Below are 22,396 nucleotides of genomic sequence, written 5' to 3' on the forward strand. Positions count from 1 at the left end.
CCTTTATTGAGTGTGTCTTGATAATTGCCAATAATTTCCATCTGTTGTCTATTCCATTTGCACAACAGCGTGTGAAATTGATCGTCAAACAGTGTTGCTTCCTAAATGGACAGTTTGATTTCACAGAAGTTTGATTTACTTGGAGTTGTTTAAGTGTTCCCTTTATTTTTTTGAGCAGTATATTATATATATATATATATATATATATATATATGTACATCTGTCGCAGGTCAGGCTTTGAGACAGTGCAGCGTCAGTGACTGCACCACTATTCACTGAAGCTGCAGCTCGCAGCCGTGGTGAACTGGGATGACCTCTGGAGCGTGAAAAAATCAACTGGCATTTTCCCACGCTCCAGAGTTCAGCGCAGGTCAGACTGTGAGGGAGCGCAACATTAGAGACGTCAGCACTAGTCTCTGAAGCAGTCTGGTCCGAGATACGCAGCAAATCGCAGCATGCTGCGATTTTTTCTCAGTCCAATTTCAGTTGAGAAAAAAGTCGCAGATGAGATGTAACCAATTGAATAACATTGGTCAGCGTGCAATCTGATTTTTTTCTCGGATTGCACTCGTCCGTTTTTCTCGCAAATGAGTATGAGCCCTAAGACGGACCCCCATTTCACACATTATTTATTTTTCCCTATTTTCCTTCTGAAAATTTGGGGTGCATCTTATGGTCCGGTGCATCTTATAGTCTGAAAAATACGGTATGTCTTCCCCTGGCTTTACTCACTTCCATTGGGTCCAGTGCTGATTTTCACCGCTGTTCCCTGTGTCTGTTATTGGCAACAGTGCTGACATCACATCGATCGATCTGCAACCAATTTCTGAGCTCAGAGGCTCTGCCCATTTAGATGTAACCAGGGGCGCTGCTATCATGAAGCAAGTTGAGCCCTTTGCTTCAGGCGGCAGTCATCACTGAAAGCCAGGGGGCAACAGAGCGGCAGTCAGAATACGTGGTGCCGACTCTCCATAATCCCTGAGTGTGTTAGGGGTCGAGTTCCCGTCTCTGCACAGGGAGAATCTCGGGCCATCTCCGCTGCAGTCTGCCATTCTTCTCCTGCCGCAGTGGAGTCTGCTCAGCGGAGACGTTGGTCCCAGCTTCTCGCTCAGTCTGACTCTGTACAGAGAGTTGCTGCGGCTTTTCCTCCGCACGGCCATGCGCTAGTATTGCTCTTTATTTATGTACTTTGCGCCAGTGTGGTCTTGTATGAGTGTGGTCAGGGACCCGGCTGAAATAAGCCCCTAGAATGCTGGCACCTCCGGCGAGGAGTTTGTATGCTTGGGTATTCAGGGATCTGGCCGAAATAAGCCCTTAGAATGCTGGCACCTCCGGCGAGGAGTTTCGTGTGCATGCATGACCACTGACTGCTCTTGTTTAGGCAGTTAGCCTGTGCCTCTGTGGAGTCTTAACAGGGTGCAGTGGTTTGAGTTCACGGCTGCTCTGTGAAGTAGCAGAGTTAGCTAACACCGCCATATAGTTCCGCTATTTGTTAGCAGCAGGTTCTCCTGCACGGTGGACCCCGGGCTGCGAACGCATCTGTCATAATAAAATCTATATATTCATTAGGTGTGTTCCGCTAGCCCTAACAGAGTGTCACTAGTGCAGTTCGCGTGCCCCTGCTCACAACCCACAACCTAGGTAATGTCATCCCTGAACAGAGTTTGTCCTGATCGGAAGATGACTGTTAGGCCATGTGCGCACGTTCAGGATTTTTTGCGTTTTTTTCGCGTTTTTTCGCTATAAAAACGCGAAAAAAACGCTAACCTATGCCTCCTATTATTTACAGTGTATTCCGCATTTTTTGTGCAAATGTTGCGATTTTTTCCGCGAAAAAATCGCATCGCGGAAAAAAAAGCAACATGTTCATTAAAAATGCGGAATTGCGGGGATTCCGCACACCTAGGAGTGCATTGATCTGCTTACTTCCCGCACGGGGCTGTGCACACCATGCGGGAAGTAAGCAGATTATGTGCGGTTGGTACCCAGGGTGGAGGAGAGGAGACTCTCCTCCACGGACTGGGCACCATATAATTGGTCAAAAAAAAAGAATTAAAATAAAAAATAGTCATATACTCACCTTCGATGTCCCCGGAGTGTTCCCGCCTCTCACCGCCGCATGCTGCCGCTTCTGTTCCTATAGATGGTGTGGTTCAGGACCTGCGATGACGTCACTGTCTTGTGATTGGTCGCGTGACCGCTCATGTGACCGCTCGCGACCAATCACAAGCCGTTGACGTCACCGAAGGTCCTGAACCACACCGGCATCTATAGGAACGGAGGCTGCAGAGGGTGAGTATAACCATTTTTTATTTTTTTTTAATTATTTTTAAACATTCTATCTTTTACTATAGATGCTGCATAAGCAGCATCTATAGTAAAAAGTTGGTCACACTTGTCAAACAGTATGTTTGACAAGTGTGACCAACCTGTCAGTCAGTTTTCCAAGCGATGCTACAGATCGCTTGGAAAACTTTAGCATTCTGCAAGCTAATTACGCTTGCAAAATGCTAAAAAAAACGCAAAAAAAAAATGCGGATTTCTTGCAGAAAATTTCCGGTTTTCTTCAGGAAATTTCTGCAAGAAATCCGGACGTGTGCACATACTCTAACGGTGCTGGCCGACACTCACAGAGCAGAAGAGTAAGGGTACTGTCACACAGTGGCACTTTGATCGCTACGACGGTACGATCCGTGACGTTCCAGCGATATCCATACGATATCGCAGTGTCTGACACACTACTGCAATCAGGGACCCCGCTGAGAATCGTACGTCGTAGCAGATCGTTTGGAACTTTATTTCGTCGCTAGATCTCCCGCTGTCATCGCTGGATCATTGTGTGTGACAGCGATCCAGCGATGCGTTCGCTTGTAACCAGGGTAAACATCGACAGGGCCGCGCTTAGTAACCCGATGTTTACCGTGGTTACCAGCGTAAAAGTAAAAAAAAAAAAAAAAACGTACATACTCACATTCCGGTGTCCTTCAGGTCCCTTGCCGTCTGCTTCCCGCTCTGACTGACTGCCGGCCGGAAAGTAAGAGCAGATCACAGCGGTGACGTCACACCAGCAGAGAAAATGTCTTCTGTGAAGGGTACAAGGTGGGTGGCGGAGCCGCTGGGACCAGTCATCAAGAAAGAACGGCGCAGTTTGGACGTTAGTTCAACATTGCGCCATTTTGCACAGAGAGCAGCAGTCTGGGTGGAGGCAGAACTTGGACATTTCAGGAGGTTTTCTCCTCCATTCACATCTAAAGCTGCTTGGAACATGGGCGGGGTGGGGCAAGGGGGGGAAGCTGTTATTATCCGGTGACTTTGGAGCCGCATGAACTTTCTCTGGAGTAGGTGGAAACTGTACTGACCGCAAAACCTGAACTAACACCGCAACTAGAAGTAGCCGTGGGGTGTGCTGTTATGGACCTGGTGGTTAGGTGCACCTGGAATGACCTGATGGTTAAACTAGAAGACAGGACGAGCTCTGGGAAGTGGGAACTCTGCTGACCGCAAATCCTAATCCTATAACACACACACTAGAAATAGCTGTGGAGCGTACCTAACTCTCCCTAGACGCCTCTTCACAGCCTAAGAGCTAACTACCCCTAAAGATAGGAAAATAAGCCTTACCTTGCCTCAGAGAAAATTCCCCAAAGGTAAAAGCAGACCCCCACATATATTAACTGTGAGTTAAGAGGAAAGTCACAAACACAGGGATGAAACAGGTTTCAGCAAAGGAGGCCAGACTTACTAGATAGACTAAGGATAGGAAAGGGATCTATGTGGTCAGCACAAAAAACTACAAAAAGCCACGCAGAGTGTGCAAAAAGACCCCCGCACCGACTCACGGTGCGGAGGTGCCACTCTGCAACCCAGAGCTTCCAGCTAGCAAGGCAATATCATGTTAGCAAGCTGGACTAAAACTTAGCAAGTACTAAGAAATATATTCAGTACACAATGAACAACAAATGAACTCGCAGGGACTTAGCTTCTGCTGGAGTAGACAGGTCATCAGAAAGATCCGAGAGAGATCTGAACCAGTGCTAATACATTGACAGCTGGCATGGAGTAACGATCTGAGTGGAGTTAAATAGAGAAGCCAACCCAGCCGCAAACGAGGGCAGCTGAGGAAGCAACCTCAGAACCAGCAGTTCCACTCACAGCCACCAGATGGAGTCCATGGACAGAACTCGCCGAAGTATCATTCATGACCACAGGAGGGAGTTCAAGAACGGAATTCACAACAGTGTGCCTAACAAACCCTAGACACCTCGACACAGCCAGAGGACTAAATAGCCCTATAGATAGAAATAGGAATACTACCTTGCCTCAGAGCAGAACCCCAAAGGATAGGCAGCCCCCCACTAATATTGACTGTGAGTAGGAGAGGAAAGACACACGCAGGCAGAAAACAGGATTCAGCAAAAGAGGCCACTCTAGCTAAATAGGGAAAGATAGGACAGAATACTAAGCGGTCAGTATTAAAACCCTTCCAAAAATATCCACAGCAGATAATACAAAAAGTTCCACAATCTAACTAAAGACATGAAATGTATATCTGCCACTCCAGAGAATCCATCAAGACTGAGAAAATACTGACACAATCTAAGCTGGACAAAAAACACTGAATAGCACAGAATTATTAAGCACACAGCATGTGTGCCACAGAAACAAAACCAGACACTTATCTTTGCTGATTTGGCAGAAGGCAGAAGGAACCAAACCAGGACCAAAACCTCCCAACAACCATGGACAACTGGCAAGGACTAATGAATCCTGCACGCCTAAATACCCCAGTCAGAACTGCAATCAGCAGATACACCTGACCAGGACTGCAACTCAGGGGCAACTGCATTACCACCTACAACCACCGGAGGAAGCCCAAAAGCAGAATTCACAACAGTACTTCCCCCTTAAGGAGGGGTCACCGAACCCTCACCAGAGCCCCCAGGCCGATCAGGACGAGCCAGATGAAAAGCATGAACCAAATCAGCAGCATGGACATCAGAGACAAAAACCCAAGAATTATCCTCCTGGCCATAACCCTTCCATTTGACAAGATACTGAAGTCTCCGCCTCGAAAAACGAGAATCCAAAATCTTCTCAACCACATGCTCCAACTCCCCATCAACCAACACAGGGGCCGGAGGATCAACCGAGGGAACAACGGGTACCACATATTTCTGCAATAAAGATCTATGGAAGACATTATGGATAGCAAAAGAGGCCGGAAGCGCCAATCGAAAAGACACCGGATTAATAATCCCAGAAATCCTATAAGGACCAATAAACCGAGGCTTAAACTTAGGAGAAGAAACCTTCATAGGAACATGACGGGCAGACAACCAGACCGGATCCCCAACCTGAAGCCGGGAACCAACACATCGACGACGGTTAGCAAAACGTTGAGCCTCCTCCTGAGACAACACCAAATTGTCCACCACATGAGCCCAAATCTGCTGCAACCTGTCAACCACCGAATCCACACCAGGACAGTCAGAAGGCTCAACCTGCCCAGAAGAAAAACGAGGATGAAATCCAAAATTACAAAAAAAAGGCGAAACCAAAGTAGCCGAACTAGCCCGATTATTAAGGGCAACCTCGGCCAATGGCAAAAAGGCCACCCAATCATCCTGATCAGCAGAAACAAAGCATCTCAAATAAGTCTCCAAGGTCTGATTAGTTCGCTCGGTTTGGCCATTTGTCTGAGGATGAAATGCAGAGGAAAAAGATAAATCAATGCTCAGCCTAGCACAAAAGGCCCGCCAAAACCTAGAAACAAACTGGGAACCTCTGTCAGACACAATATTCTCCGGAATACCATGCAAACGAACCACATGCTGAAAAAACAACGAAACTAAATCTGAAGAGGAAGGCAATTTAGGCAAAGGCACCAAATGAACCATCTTAGAAAACCGGTCACAAACAACCCAGATAACCGACATCCTCTGGGAAACCGGAAGATCAGAAATAAAATCCATAGAAATATGCGTCCAGGGCCTCTCAAGGACCGGCAATGGCAAAAGCAACCCACTAGCACGGGAACAACAAGGCTTGGCCCGCGCACAAGTCCCACAGGACTGCACAAAAGAACGCACATCACGTGATAAAGAAGGCCACCAAAAGGACCTACCAACCAAGTCTCTGGTACCAAAAATACCAGGATGACAAGCCAACACAGAACAATGAACCTCAGAAATCACTCTACTAGTCCATCTGTCAGGAACAAACAGTTTCCCCACTGGACAACGATCAGGTCTGTCAGCCTGAAATTCCTGAAGAACCCGTCGTAAATCAGGGGAAATAGCAGAAAGAACCACCCCTTCTTTCAAAATGCCGACCGGTTCAAGGACCTCAGGAGAATCAGGCAAAAAACTCCATCAGCCTTAATATTCTTGGAACCCGGAAGATACGAGACCACAAAATCAAAACGGGAAAAAAACACAAACCATCGAGCCTGTCTAGGATTCAGCCGCTTGCCAGACTCGAGGTAAATCAAATTCTTATGATCGGTCAAGACCACAATACGGTGCTTAGCTCCCTCAAGCCAATGTCGCCACTACTCAAATGCCCACTTCATAGCCAACAACTCACGATTGCCAACATCATAATTGCGTTCAGCAGGCGAAAATTTTCGGGAAAAGAATGCACACGGTTTCGTCAAGGAACCAACATGATCCCTCTGGGACAAAACGGCCCCTGCGCCAATCTCAGAGGTGTCAATCTCAACCTGAAACGGAAGGGAAACATCCGGTTGGCGCAATACCGGAGCAGAAGTAAATCGACATTTAAGCTCCTGAAAGGCAGAATCAGCCGCAGAGGACCAATTCGCCACATCAGCGCCTTTTTTCGTCAAATCGGTCAAGGGTTTAACCACGCTGGAAAAGTTAGCAATGAAACGGCGATAAAAATTTGCAAAACCCAAAAATTTCTGAAGGCTCTTTACGGACGTGGGTTGAATCCAATCATGAATGGCCTGAACCTTAACCGGATCCATCTCAATAGATGAAGGAGAAAAAATAAAACCCAAAAAAGAAACCTTCTGCACCCCAAGGAGACACTTAGACCCCTTCACAAACAAAGCATTGTCACGAAGGATCTGAAATACCATCCTGACCTGTTCCACATGAGACTCCCAATCATCAGAAAAAATCAAAATATCGTCCAAATATACAATCAAGAATTTATCAATATAAGTCCGGAAGATATCATGCATGAAAGATTGAAAAACAGATAGAGCATTAGTGAGCCCGAACGGCATCACAAGGTATTCAAAATGGCCTTCGGGCATATTGAACGCAATTTTCCATTCATCACCCTGCTTAATACGAACAAGATTATACGCCCCCCGAAGGTCAATCTTCGTAAACCAACTAGCCCCCTTAATCCTAGCAAACAAATCGGAAAGCAAAGGTAAAGGGTATTGAAACTTGACCGTGATCTTATTCAAGAGGCGATAATCAATACAGGGTCTCAAGGAGCCATCTTTCTTAGCAACAAAAAAAATCCTGCTCCCATCGTGAAGAAGATGGCCGAATATGCCCTTTCTCCAAAGACTCCTTAACATAACTCCGCATAGCGGTATGTTTAGGCACAGACAGGTTGAAGAGTCGGCCCTTAGGAAACTTACAGCCTGGAATCAAATCAATAGCACAATCACAATCCCTGTGCGGTGGAAGAGAACTGGACTTGGGCTCAGAGAATACATCCTGAAAATCAGGCAAAAACTCTGGAATTTCGGAAGAGGAAGAAGAGGAGATGGATATTAAAGGGACATCATTATGAACCCCCTGACAACCCCAACTAGTCACAGACATAGACTTCCAATCCAACACAGGATTATGTACCTGCAACCACGGAAAACCCAACACGATAGCATCATGTAAATTATGCAATACCAGAAATCGACAATCTTCCTGATGGGCTGGCGCCATGCGCATGGTCACCTGTGTCCAAAACTGGGGCTTATTTTTAGCCAAAGGTGTAGCATCAATGCCCCTTAAAGGAATAAGGTTCTGCAAGGGCTGCAAGGGGAAACCACAACGCCTGGCAAACTCAAGGTCCATTAAGTTCAAAGCGGCACCTGAATCCACAAACGCCAAGACAGAAAATGATGACAATGAGCAGATCAAGGACACCGATAACAGAAATTTAGGTTGTACAGTACTGATGGTAAATGAACTAGCGATCCTCTTTGTCCGTTTAGGACAGACTAAAAATTACATGAGAAGCGTCGCCACAATAATAACACAACCTATTCTGATGTCTGAGTCCTTGTCGTTCTGTCCTAGAAAGAATCCGATCACACTGCATTGGCTCAGGACTCTGCTCTGAGGACAATGCCACAGCGCGCACAGTTCTGCGCTCCCGCAAGCGCCGATCAATCTGAATGGCCAAAGACATAGAATCACTCAGACCGACAGGCGTGGGAAACCCCACCATAACATCTTTAACGGATTCAGAAAGACCCTTTCTAAAAATTGCAGCCAAAGCATGATCATTCCATTTAGTCAACACAGACCATTTTCTAAATTTCTGACAATACAATTCTGCCACCTCTTGACCCTGAGATAGGGTCAACAAGGTCTTCTCCGCTTGATCCACAGAATTAGGTTCATCATATAATAGTCCCAAAGCCTGAAAAAAGGAATCTACATTAAGCAAAGCCGGATTCCCAGATTCCAGGGAAAATGCCCAATCCTGTGGATCACCACGCAGCAGGGAAATGACGATTTTAACCTGCTGAATAGAATCCCCAGAGGATCGAGGTCTCAAAGCAAAAAACAGTTTACAGTTGTTTTTAAAACTCAAAAATTTGGACCTGTCACCAAAAAACAAATCAGGAGTAGGAATCTTCGGCTCTAAAACAGGAGTCTGAACAATATAATCAGAAATTCCCTGTACCCTAGCAGCAAGCTGGTCTACACGAGAAGCTAATTCCTGAACATCCATGCTAACACAAGACTCCTTAGCCACCCAGAGAAAAAGAGGGAAGAAAAGGCAAAGCAAACTGCAGAAAAAAAAATGACTCAACACCTTTCTTCCCTTCTTCTGAGATGCATTTAACTCATAGTGGGCCAGTTGTACTGTTATGATCCGGTGACTTTGGAGCCGCATGAACTTTCTCTGGAGTAGGTGGAAACTGTACTGACTGCAAAACCTGAACTAACACCGCAACTAGAAGTAGCTGTGGGGTGTGCCTAACAAACCCTAGACACCTCGACACAGCCGGAGGACTAAATACCCCTATAGATAGAAATAGGAATACTACCTTGCCTCAGAGCAGAACCCCAAAGGATAGGCAGCCCCCCACGAATATTGACTGTGAGTAGGAGAGGAAAGACACACGCAGGCAGAAAACAGGATTCAAGGATTCAGCAAAAGAGGCCACTCTAGCTAAATAGGGAAAGATAGGACAGAATACTAAGCGGTCAGTATTAAAACCCTTCAAAAAATATCCACAGCAGATAATACAAAAAGTTCCACAATCTAACTAAAGACATGGAATGTATATCTGCCACTCCAGAGAATCCAACAAGACTGAGAAAATACTGACACAATCTAAGCTGGACAAAAAACACTGAATAGCACAGAATTATTAAGCACACAGCATGTGTGCCACAGATACAAAACCAGACACTTATCTTTGCTGATTTGGCAGAAGGCAGAAGGAACCAAACCAGGACCAAAACCTCCCAACAACCATGGACAACTGGCAAGGACTAATGAATCCTGCACGCCTAAATACCCCAGTCAGAACTGCAATCAGCAGATACACCTGACCAGGACTGCAACTCAGGGGCAACTGCATTACCACCTACAACCACCGGAGGGAGCCCAAAAGCAGAATTCACAACAGGAAGCTGCCCCCCCCTAGAAGCAGGGACGCGCCGCGCACCTATCATGATGAGGCCTGGCCACCTGGTTTTCCTGCCGCCTGCCCTTTAAATCTTCAGGCACGGTGGCTTTACAGGTGCGCGCATCAGTGAGTCAGTGGCCCGTGTGCTCTGCACAGAGGGGTTAAGAACACCTGATGTTGAACATCAGGACATTCTTTATGGGCAGAGAGAGAGTGCTCTGCTCTCCCTGTCTCCCATCCATGGCTGCAGCCCGCCTCTGAATGTATCAGGATCAGGTCTCAGGCATCCGGAGGAGCTCCTAGTACCCGTGCGCTCCTGAGGCATTCACTACAGGGACTGGGAGCTGGCTGTGGCTGGGCTGATGTATGTATATACAGGGGTTGGGGGCTGGCTGGGCTGATGTATATACAGGGGCTGGCTGTGGCTGGGCTGATGTATATACAGGGGCTGGCTGGTCTGATGTATATACAGGTGCTGGGGGCTTGGGCTGATGTATATACAGGGGTCGGGGGCTGGCTGTGGCTGGGCTAATGTATATACAGGTGGTGCTAGGCTCAGTGGGCTGGGGCTGGTGATGATATATACAGGTGGTGCTAGGCTCAGTGGGCTGGGGATGACATATACAGGTGGTGCTGGGTTCCGTGGGCTGGGGCTGGTGATGATATATATACAGGTATAGGGCTCATTATACTGTATGGAGTATTATATGGGGCACATTATACTTCATGGAGTAATATATGGGAATCATTATTCTGTATGGAGCAATATATGGGGCATGTTATTCTGTCTACAGCGCTATGTGGTGCCCATAATACTGTATGGAGCAATGTATGTGGCTTGTTATTATTCTGTATGGAGCAATATATGGGGCTCATTATTCTGTATGGAGTAATATATGGGGCTCATTATACTGTATGGAGCACTATATGGTACCCAAAATACTGTGTGGAGCAATATAAGGGGCATGTTATTCTGTATGGAGCACTGTGCGGTGCCCACAATACTGTATGGAGAACTATGTGGTGCCCATAATACTGTATGGAGCAATATATGGGGCTCATTATACTGTATGGAGCAATATATGGGGCATGTTATTCTGTATTGAGCGCGACGTGGTGCCCATAATAATGTATGGAGCAATATATGGGGCTCATTATACTGTAAGGAGCAATATATGGGGCATGTTATTCTGTATGGAGCGCTACGTGGTGCCCATAATACTGTATGGAGCAATATATGGGGCTCATTATACTGTATGGAGCAATATATGGGGCTCATTATTCTGTATGGAGCAATACATGGGGCTCATTATTCTGTATGGAGCAATATATGGGGCTTAATATTCTGTATGGAGGACTATGTGGTGCCCAGAATACTGTATGGAGGACTATACTGTCTGATTTATGACCTATTTTAGAATGTACAATAGTTATCACTCATGTAATGTATGGGGGGACTGTATATAAGATGGGAGCCCTATAGGTGGGCTGTACTGTATATGTGTTTGGGGGGGGCGCCGTTTTGAAGTTCGCCTCAGGCAGCAGTGTGGCTAGGTTCACCCCTGGATGTAACGCATCGCTCAGAGCTGCTGATCTCACTGAATGCCTGTCAACTTAACATCAACGATTTAGCCAATAACAGACACAAGGAGCCGTGACGGTAGACCCAGGGACATTGAGTAAAACCCTTTTTATAATAACAAACTGTACTGTGAGTGTTTTGGGGGATTTTGTTTGTTGATGTTCAGTGTTTGGTACTTGTGTAGCATTTTGTATGTTTTAGTGGTTAAAAAAGCGTGAATAAAATTTGGTTTGTGTTGCTTTTTCCGAGAACCATAACTTTCTTATTTTCTAATTGATGGAGCTGTATGAGATAATTTCTCTATTTTTAAATTGGAAAGGTAGGGGAGGGAGTAATTGAAATTTGTATATATATTTTTTATTTTGTTTTATTTTCGATTTTTAAAAACTTTCTTATACAAATGACCACTAGTTCAGAAATTGACAGCAACATTTTAAGTGGTTAAACAGCAACAATCGGCATTAGCGCTGGCCACTGCTGTTAGTTGCAGTTGTTGACTGTATAACAGAACTGTGCAGTCTGTGAGAAAAGTGCATTAACAAGTCCAGAAGGAGAGCACATATCTATGTTTTAGTAGGTTTCATAAAATTATGTTTCTAATATGTTTAATAAAATAAAGTGGCCAACCCTATTAAACGGGATTATCTCAATATCTTTGACAGGAGTTCACTGCTTATCACCTTATCATTAAAAGCCCGTTGTAACAAAATATGGATAATTACACTGTGTTCCAAATTATTATGCACAAAGAGTTTAGGAGTGATAAGGTTAGAATTTTTTGGTTTGTCATTTAAACTGATTGATGGTGATGTGTGTCAGGGCTCTTTATATCACTGAAAGCAATTGCAGATACCTGTGCAAATTAGTTTGGCAGGTGTGTCCAAATAAAGGCAAGTCTACTTAAGAAGGCTGTTCCACATTATTAAGCAGCCTACATTTTTTGCCAAAATGGGAAAGCAAAAGGATGTGTCGGCTGCTGAGAAGCAACAAATTGTGGAGTAATTAGGTCAAGGCATGACTACAATCAACATTGCCAAGACACTTCATTGTGATCATCGCACAATCAAGAAGTATGTAGCTGATTCCCAGCTCACACGTGTGCGTGCTGATAAGGAAAAATTGAGGACTCTTTCCAACAGGCAATTGCGTAAGGTTAAAAGAGCAGCTGCAAAAATGCCTTGTCATAGCAGCAGACAAGTTTTTGAAGCTGCTGGTGCCTCCAACGTCCCCAGAACAACAAGATGCAGGGTCCTTCAGAGGTTTGCAGCTGTGCGTAAGCCATCCTGTTGACCACCTCTTTCCACTGCACACAAGCAGAAACGGCTCCAGTGGGCCAAACGATACATGAAGACTGACTTCCAAACTGTTTTGTTCACCGATGAATGCCGTGCAACGCTCGATGGTCCAGATAGATGGAGTGGAGGATGGCTGGTTGATGGACACTCCATGAAAACATGGCTAAGGCGCCAACAAGGAGGAGGTGGAGTAATGTTTTGGGTTGGAATCATGGGGAGAGAGATTGTCGGCCCCTTTATGATCCCTGAAGGGGTAAAGATGAACTCCATAATCTATGTGGAGTTTCTAAAACAACACTTCCTGCCATGGTTCAAGAGGAAGAACCGTGCTTTCCGCAGCAAGATCATTTTCATGCATGATAATGCACCGTCTCATGCTGCAGAAAACACATCTGCATCTCTGGCTGCTATGGGCATAAAAGAGGACAAACTTATGGTGTGGCCACCATCTTCCCCTGACTTCAACCCCATTGAGAACCTCTGGAGCATCATCAAAAGGAGTGTCTCTGATGGCGGGAGGCAGTTCACATCTAAGCAACAGCTCTGGGAGGGTATTCTGTCCACATGCAAAACAATTGAAGCAGAAACCATCCAAAAACTGACAAATTCAATGGACGAGAGAGTTCAGAAGCTTCTTTATAACAAGGGGTCCTATGTGCAAATGTAACATCACCTAGAATAAAGTTTTCACTTGAAAACTGTTTGATTTCATTTTGTAATAAGCTGATAATGCTTATAACTTCACAACTGACCATTTTTTTGTTCAAAATAAAAAAAAAAGGTTGAAAACTCTGCTGTGCATAATAATTTGGAACATGCATTTTGAGTGTTTATTTTTTTTTTAAAGATACTGGTTTCATAGGCAGTTTGTTCCAAAACATTGCAATTATACTAGAATAGTAGATGACTGGAAAATAACAATGACTGCAATTCAGACAGGTAATTTAGAGAAAATATGAGGAAATATTATTTGCATAATAATTTGGAACACAGTGTATTTAAGCCACTAGATGGTGGCCCGATTTTAACACATCAGGTATTCTAGAATATGTATGTATGTATGTGTATATATATATATATATATATATATATAGCAGCCACATAGCATATAGCAGAAGCCGTGTAACACAGACAGCCACGTAGTATATAGCACAGCCATGTAGTATATAGGAGCCACATAGTATGTAACACAGCCCACGTAGTATATAACACTGCCACGTAGTATATAACACTGCCACGTAGTATATAACACTGCCACCTAGTATATAACACTGCCACATAGTATATAACACTGCCACATAGTATATAACACAGCCCACGTAGTATATAACACTGCGCACGTAGTATATAACACTGCCCACATAGTATATAACACTGCGCACGTAGTATATAACACAGCCCACGTAGTATATAACACTGGCCACGTAGTATATAGCACAGCCCACGTAGTATATAACACTGCGCACATGACACAGCCAACGTAGTATATAACACTGCCACATAGCATATAACACAGCCCGCGTAGTATATAACACTGCCACGTAGTATATAACTGCCACGTAGTATATAACACTGCCACGTAGTATATAACACTGCCACGTAGTATATAACACTGCCACATAGTATATAACACAGCCCACGTAGTATATAACACAGCCCACGTAGTATATAACACTGTGTACATAGTATATAACACTGCGCATGTAGTATATAACACTGCCCACATAGTATATAACACTGCGCACGTAGTATATAACACTGCGCACGTAGTATATAACACAGCCCACGTAGTATATAACACTGTGCACATAGTATATAACACTGCGCACGTAGTAAATAACACTGCGCACGTAGTATATAACACTGCACACGTAGTATATAACACAGCCCACGTAGTATATAACACTGGCCACGTAGTATATAACACTGCCACCTAGTATATAACACTGCCACCTAGTATATAACACTGCCACCTAGTATATAACACTGCCACCTAGTATATAACACAGCCCACATAGTATATAATACTGCCATGTAGTATATAAAACAGCCCACGTAGTATATAAGACTGCCACATAGTATATAACACTGCGCACGTAGTATATAACACAGCCCGCGTAATATATAGCATCCACGCAGTATATAACAGCCTACGTAGTATATAAAATTGTCCACGTTTTATATAACACTGACTGGAGGGGAGTATGGAGGGGGCGCTGACGGAGAGTAGGAAGGGGCAAATTCACAGCCGGACTGTGCCCGTCGCTGATTGGTCGCGGCCTGCCAGCCGCGACCATTCAGCGACGCGGGATTTCTGTGACAGACAAACAGACAGAAGTGCCCCTTAGACGATTATATAGTAGATATGCAGTAAAGCAAAAAAAATCCCCAAACAAACAAAATTGATGTTTTTGGTCACTGCACTTTTCCGCAAAATTGCAATCAATACCGAAATGTTATCAATAAAACATTACTTTGGCATGCTAAAAAAGTAATTAAAGGTAACCTGTCAGCAGTATTGTGCACAGTAACCTACAGACAGTGTCAGTTTGGCACCGTTATACTGATTACATTGACATCTGGGTGATGAAATTCGTCTTGTGGCTATTGTTTAATCTTTATTTAGTTTAGTTAGTTAGTTTCTAGTTAATTATATTCTCGTGCTCCAGGGCGGCCTGTGGGGGGTATTTATGTGGTGCTCTGATTAGGTATTCATACTGATGGCTTCAGACTGGTCACTGATCCCTTACTTACCTGCACCCTATTTTACATACTAAGGCCGGCGTCACACTCAGCGTAAGACAATACGGTCCGTTTTTTACGGCCGTAATACGGAGAAATGTTCCCAAAATAGTGGTCCGTATGTCATCCGTAGGCAGGGTGCGTCAGCGTATTTTGCGCATGGCATCCTCCGTATGTAATCCGTATGGCATCCGTACTGCGATATTTTCTCGCAGGCTTGCAAAACCGACATCTAATGGATTTATGTGCTCAAATGTCCATTAAAACATATATACAGTATATATATATATATATATATATATATATATATAATTGAGACACATATATATATATTCTGTATTTATATTTAATTCAGCGCGATATATGTGAAAAGCCGGTAATTCAATTGCCGGCTTTTAATTTCTCCTTCCCAAACCCGACATGATATGAGACATGGTTTACATACAGTAAACCATCTCATATCCCTTTTTTTTTTGCATATTCCACACTACTAATGTTAGTAGTGTGTATGTGCTAAATTTGGGCGCTGTAGCTGCTAAAATAAAGGGTTAAATGGCGGAAAAAATTGGCGTGGGCTCCCGCGCAATTTTCTCCGCCAGAGTGGTAAAGCCAGTGACTGAGGGCAGATATTAATAGCCTAGAGAGGGTCCATGGTTATTGGCCCCCCCTGGCTACAAACATCTGCCCCCAGCCACACCAGAAAAGGCACATCTGGAAGATGCGCCTATTCTGGCACTTGGCCTCTCTTCCCACTCCCGTGTAGCGGTGGGATATGGGGTAATGAAGGGTTAATGTCACCTTGCTATTGTAAGGTGACATTAAGCCAAATTAATAATGGAGAGGCGTCAATTATGACACCTATCCATTATTAATCCAATTGTCTGAAAGGGTTAAAAAACACACACACACATTATTAAAAATTATTTTAAGGAAATAAACACACAGGTTGTTTTAGTATTTTATTGCTCTCTCAATCCACCTGAAGAACCTCGCTTGGCAAAATAATAAACCAGCAATATACATACCTTCTGATGAACTGTCAGGTCCCACGAAGTAAATCCATCTGAAGGGGTTAAATCATTTTACAGGCAGGAGCTGTGCTAAAGCACTCGCTCGTGCCTGTAATCCCCGGGTGCTGAAAGGAAAGCTGGGTGATCTGTACTTACATTGAGTCACGGTGAGGCGCCCTCTGGTGGATGAACTCATATGAACTCGAGCGTGGGAACTTTTCCAAGGCTGCAGTTCATGAGAACATCCACCAGAGGGCGCCTCACCGCGACTCAATGTAAGTACAGATCACCCAGCTTTCCTTTCAGCACCCGGGGATTACAGGCACCAGCGAGTGCTTTAGCACAGCTCCTGCCTGTAAAATGATTTAACCCCTTAAGATGGATTTACTTTGTGGGACCTGACAGTTCATCAGAAGGTATGTATATTGCTGGTTTATTATTTTGCCAAGCAAGGGTCTTCAGGTGGATTGAGAGAGCAATAAAATACTAAAACAACCTGTGTGTTTATTTCATTAAAATAATTTTTAATAATGTGTGTGTGTGTTTTTTAACCCTTTCAGACAATTGGATTAATAATGGATAGGTGTCATAATTGACATTATTAATCTGGCTTAATGTCACCTTACAATAGCAAGGTGACATTAACCCTTCATTACCCCATATCCCACCGCTACACGGGAGTGGGAAGAGAGTGGCCAAGTGCCAGAATAGGCGCATCTTCCAGATGTGCCTTTTCTGGTGTGGCTGGGGGCAGATGTTTGTAGCCAGGGGGGCCAATAACCATGGACCCTCTCTAGGCTATTAATATCTGCCCTCAGTCACTGGCTTTACCACTCTGGCGGAGAGAATTGCACGGGAGCCCAGGCCAATTTTTTCCGCCATTTAACCCTTTATTTTAGCAGCCACAGCGCCCAAATTTTGCACATACACACTACTAACATTAGTAGTGTGGAATATGCAAAAAAAAAAAAGGGGATATGAGATGGTTTACTGTATGTAAACCATGTCTCATATCCTGTTGGGTTTGTGAAGGAGAAATGAAAAGCCGGCAATTGAATTACCGGCTTTTCACTAACACCGCTGCGTATTTCTCGCAAGTCACACTGCTGGTCCGTGTGGAATCTGTATTTTTCTCGTCCCCATAGACTTTTATTGGCGTTTTTTTTGCACAATACGGTGACAAACGCAGCATGCTGCGATTTTCTACGGCCGTACAAGACCGTATATTACGGATGCGTAATATACGGCTGATAGGAGCAGCCCCATAGAGAATAATTGGGCCGTGTGTAATGCGTTTTTTACGGACGTATTTTCGGCGCTCATACGTCCGTAAAACTCGCTAGTGTGACGGAAGCCTAAATGTTATATGTATTGAAAAAACAAAATCACCTTCAACAGGCAGGCGGCGGCTCCTGTGCTGCAGCATGATCGCATGTACAGTATACCGTAATATGCATTTAATTATTTTATTTGCTGTTCTAAATTTCTTCAGAAAAAAAAAATTCTGTCTCAAAATGCTGGCCGCACCTACGCAGTAGTCACCATTAAAACAAAAGAAAAAATTGACAGAATTTCATTTTTTTATGTTGAGAAAAAAATAAAAAAGCCTTGGCTCATGTAAAAGGGGAAGGACAGAGTTTACATGAAAAAAACGGAGAATCGCCCCCTGTCGCGAAGGGTTTAAGGATTATATCAGTCAATTGCAAAATAACAGATGGATAATACAGATAATAATAAGTTCATATATGTGGATGTGTTACATCCAGATTTGGCTGTGGTTTTTGGTGCAGATGTGCATTGGATTTCAGGCAACGCAATACGTGATTGAATGTGACTGCACTTCAATAAAATGTTTATTTAATTTCAGAAATAAGATGCCATGCAACCAAACACATGCCATAATATTATTTCTATATATTTCTTAGGAGCCTGGTTTTCTTACTGCATTTGAATATAGCTTGAAGAGGAAGATGGTGTTTCATATATCTACTGGAAGCCAGGAACTGGAGTAATGAATAAGAGACTTAACTGCTTTTTGAGCTTTTTTTTATTTAATGCTAAAATTACAAACCGTAGGAGGGTTTTCAGTCAAGTAACTTGTTAATATGATTTAAAAATTGAGAAAAAAAATTAACCAATGCATATAAATATTGTTTTTCTACTGTAATATATTTTTTACTGTAGTTTTGTTATTTTTCTTTATTTTAACCATAGACTATGTGGCCAGATGTTACTTTAATATCGATTGAAATATAAAAATGTACCGTATTTGAAACTTTTTTGGGGGTTTGTGAATCGATTTCAAAATGCAGCAAGCTTTGAGTATGACATTTTGATTAATACATTTCATGGGTGCTTCATTTGGGGACAAAGATATCAAGTGTTGTCTGCTATCACCAGGAGGCTGACACTAAGGGTACGTGTTTGTCCACCTTCAGGATGGCCAGCAGTTTGGAAGGAGCAGCAAACTTGCTCCGCCCAAAGCTCCGCCCCCTTCTGGAGACGCGATGATGCCGGATGTGTTCATTGCACACATCCGGCATCATCGCACCCCACACATAGGGCCCTGTGATTTACCTTGCGGCGGCGCAGCGTCGCCGCGAGGTACACGGACATGCTGCGATCTAAAAAGACGCACCGCATGTGCGTAATCGCAGGGCCGCCGGGTGCGTGTTACCAAGCATAGTGGAGACGGGATTTCATAAAATCCCCTCCACTATGCTGTAACATCTGGACGCTGCGGATTGAACGCTGCGGCTCCACGCAGCGGATGTAAAACGGCACGTGGACACATACCCTGAGAAAGCAAAAGTTGTCTCGTCCTCCGCAGGATACATCCACGTACTAGAACCAAGCTAACAGAGGTAGTGAAATAGCAGGAGGAGAAGCAAATGAACATAAGGAAAAACAGAAAAAAACAAACAGAACTTAGATAATAAAACATATACATGACCAACAGGACAACCACAGTGGGAAATGTGACCATTCTCTTACTTATGCAATTTGTCTCTTAAGAGAGGAAGAGAACTAGAACTCTAGTGCCACCTAAAAAGTCAATGATGACCCTTTAATGAACCTTGCCACATGACTTAGGAAAAAAGCCAAACCAGAATCTTTAATTACAGACACTGTGTTATGGGGTGCCACTCCTCATCAGTGCAAACTATGAGATCTGGTTTGGATAGGAGGCTTATGGCTGTGATCCAAGGGGTAACGTTTCTCCTTGTGGAGCATTATATGCCAAGCCTAGCATGCCAATGTAAGGAGACTTTTAAGCCTTGCAATGCTTCTCTGGGAAATTAAATATGCAAATTGCCTCTTCAGAGAGGAAGATGACTAGAACTCTAGTGCCAATTATTGGAAGCAGCAATCCTAAAAGTCAGTATTGACCCTTTAACGAGCCTTGGCGCATGACTTGGGATAAATTCTAGATGTGTGCAAACTGTAAAGCGCTGCGGAATATGTTAGCGCTATATAAAAAAAAGGATTATTATTACAGTGCCTTGCGAAAGTATTCGGCCCGTTGGAACTTTTCAACCTTTTCCCACATATCATGCTTCAAACATAAAGATACCAAATATAAATTTTTGGGAAGAATCAACAACAAGTGGAACACAATTGTGAAGTTGAACAAATGTATTGGTTATTTTATATTTTTGTGGAAATTCAAAAACTGAAAAGTGGGGCGTGGGGCGTGCAATATTATTCAGCCCCTTGACTTTCAGGGCAGTAAACTCACTCCAGAAGTTCATTGTGGATCTCTGAATGATCCAATGTTGTCCTAAATGCCTAATGATGATAAATATAATCCACCTGTGTGTAATCAAGTCTCCGTATAAATGCACCTGCTCTGTGATTGTCTCAGGGTTCTGTTTGAAGCACAAAGAGCATCATGAAGACCAAGGAACACAACAGGCAGGTTCGTGATACTGTTGTGGAGAAGTTTAAAGCCGGATTTGGATACAAAATGATTCCCAAAATGTTAAACATCCCAAGGAGAAATCAAATAGTTACCCCCAGCAATGAAGGACGCATCTACATTAGAGTTAACAACCACCAATGGGAAACATGCGGCGTCCAAAATAACTGGAAATAAATAAATGTTCAACGCTATATAGATAGAATCAGATAAAGAAATTGCGTATGAAGAACAATTAATATAATAGTCTTTATTGAAAAAAGAGAAAAACAACAGGGGATCTAGTCCCTCTATAAAACATACAGCACATTTAAAATTGGTAGCCACAAGTGTGTCCCAATGATGAGCCAAAAGGATATCGGTGGCACCACTACTGAGTGAATATTATAACAGAGAAGTATAATAAGACCAATACGCCATGTTACTAGCACTGTAAGATGGTACTAAGTAACAATACAGGCACATAATCAAAACAATCGTGTCAGCCATTATATGAAATCACTATGGCGTGTGCCTGTAGCAACTGCACAGAACTATGTATAAAGAGTTAACAGTAACATGAAAAAAGGTTGCACATTCAAAAATGGAAATGCTTAGTACTTTACCAACACTCAGAAGATGGTGCCACGGCCCCTATGCACGTTTCGGCAGCGTGCCTTCGTCCCCCTGACAAAGGCACGCTGCCGAAACACACGTAGGGGCCGTGGCACCATCTTCTGAGTGTTGGTAAAGTACTAAGCATTTCCATTTTTGAATGTGCAACCTTTTTTCATGTTACTGTTAACTCTTTATACATAGTTCTGTGCAGTTGCTACAGGCACACGCCATAGTGATTTCATATAATGGCTGACACGATTGTTTTGATTATGTGCCTGTATTGTTACTTAGTACCATCTTACAGTGCTAGTAACATGGCGTATTGGTCTTATTATACTTCTCTGTTATAATATTCACTCAGTAGTGGTGCCACCGATATCCTTTTGGCTCATCATTGGGACACACTTGTGGCTACCAATTTTAAATGTGCTGTATGTTTTATAGAGGGACTAGATCCCCTGTTTTCCTCTTTTTTCAATAAAGACTATTATATTAATTGTTCTTCATACGCAATTTCTTTATCTGATTCTATCCCAAGGAGCACTGTGCAAGCGATCATATTGAAATGGAAAGAGCATCATACCACTGCAAATCTACCAAGACCTGGCCGTCCCTCTAAACTTTCATCTCAAACAAGGAGAAGACTGATCAGAGATGCAGCCAAGAGGCCCATGATCACTCTGGATGAACTGCAGAGATCTACAGCTGAGGTGGGACAGTCTGTCCATAGGACAACAATCAGTCGTACGCTGCACAAATCTGGCCTTTATGGAAGAGTGGCAAGAAGAAAGCCATTTGTCAAAGATATCCATAAAAAGTGTTGTTTAAAGTTTGCAACAAGCCACCTGGGAGACACATCAAACATGTGGAAGAAAGTGATCTTGTCAGATGAAACCAAAATTGAACTTTTTGGCAACAATGCCAAGCGATATGTTTGGCGTATAGGCAACACAGCTCATCACGCTGAACACACCATCCCCACTGTCAAACATGGTGGTGGCAGCATCATGGTTTGGGCCTGCTTTTCTTTAGCAGGGACAGGGAAGATGGCTAAAATTGATGGGAAGATGGATGGAGCCAAATCCAGGACCATTCTTGAAGAAAACCTGTTGGAGTCTGCAAAAGACCTGAGACTAGAACGGAGATTTGTCTTCCAACAAGACAACGATCCCAAACATAAAGCAAAATCTACAATAGAATGGTTCACAAATAAACATATCCAGGTGTTAGAATGGCCAAGTCAAAGTCCAGACCTCAGTCCAATTGAGAATCTGTGGAAAGAGCTGAAAACTGTTGTTCACAAACGATCTCCATCAAACCTCACTGAGCTCGAGCTGTTTGCCAAGGAAGAATGGGCAAGAATTTCAGTCTCTCGATGTACAAAACTGATAGAGACATACC

General features: G+C 43.6%; 1 protein-coding gene across 3 annotated transcripts in view; it reads left to right on the top strand.

Moving 5' to 3' along the window:
• Positions 1-22,396, top strand: part of DMC1 (DNA meiotic recombinase 1) — a 373,319-nt gene that overhangs the window by 88,209 nt on the left and 262,714 nt on the right. For all 3 annotated transcript variants that reach the window (XM_077276827.1, XM_077276826.1, XM_077276825.1), the window contains exon 5: positions 18,405-18,487. In XM_077276827.1, coding sequence (XP_077132942.1) covers positions 18,405-18,487 — 83 coding nt within the window. The remainder of the gene's footprint in view (positions 1-18,404; positions 18,488-22,396) is intronic.

This window comes from Ranitomeya variabilis, chromosome 8 (genome assembly GCF_051348905.1).
Source record: "Ranitomeya variabilis isolate aRanVar5 chromosome 8, aRanVar5.hap1, whole genome shotgun sequence".
Lineage (NCBI taxonomy): Eukaryota > Metazoa > Chordata > Amphibia > Anura > Dendrobatidae > Ranitomeya > Ranitomeya variabilis.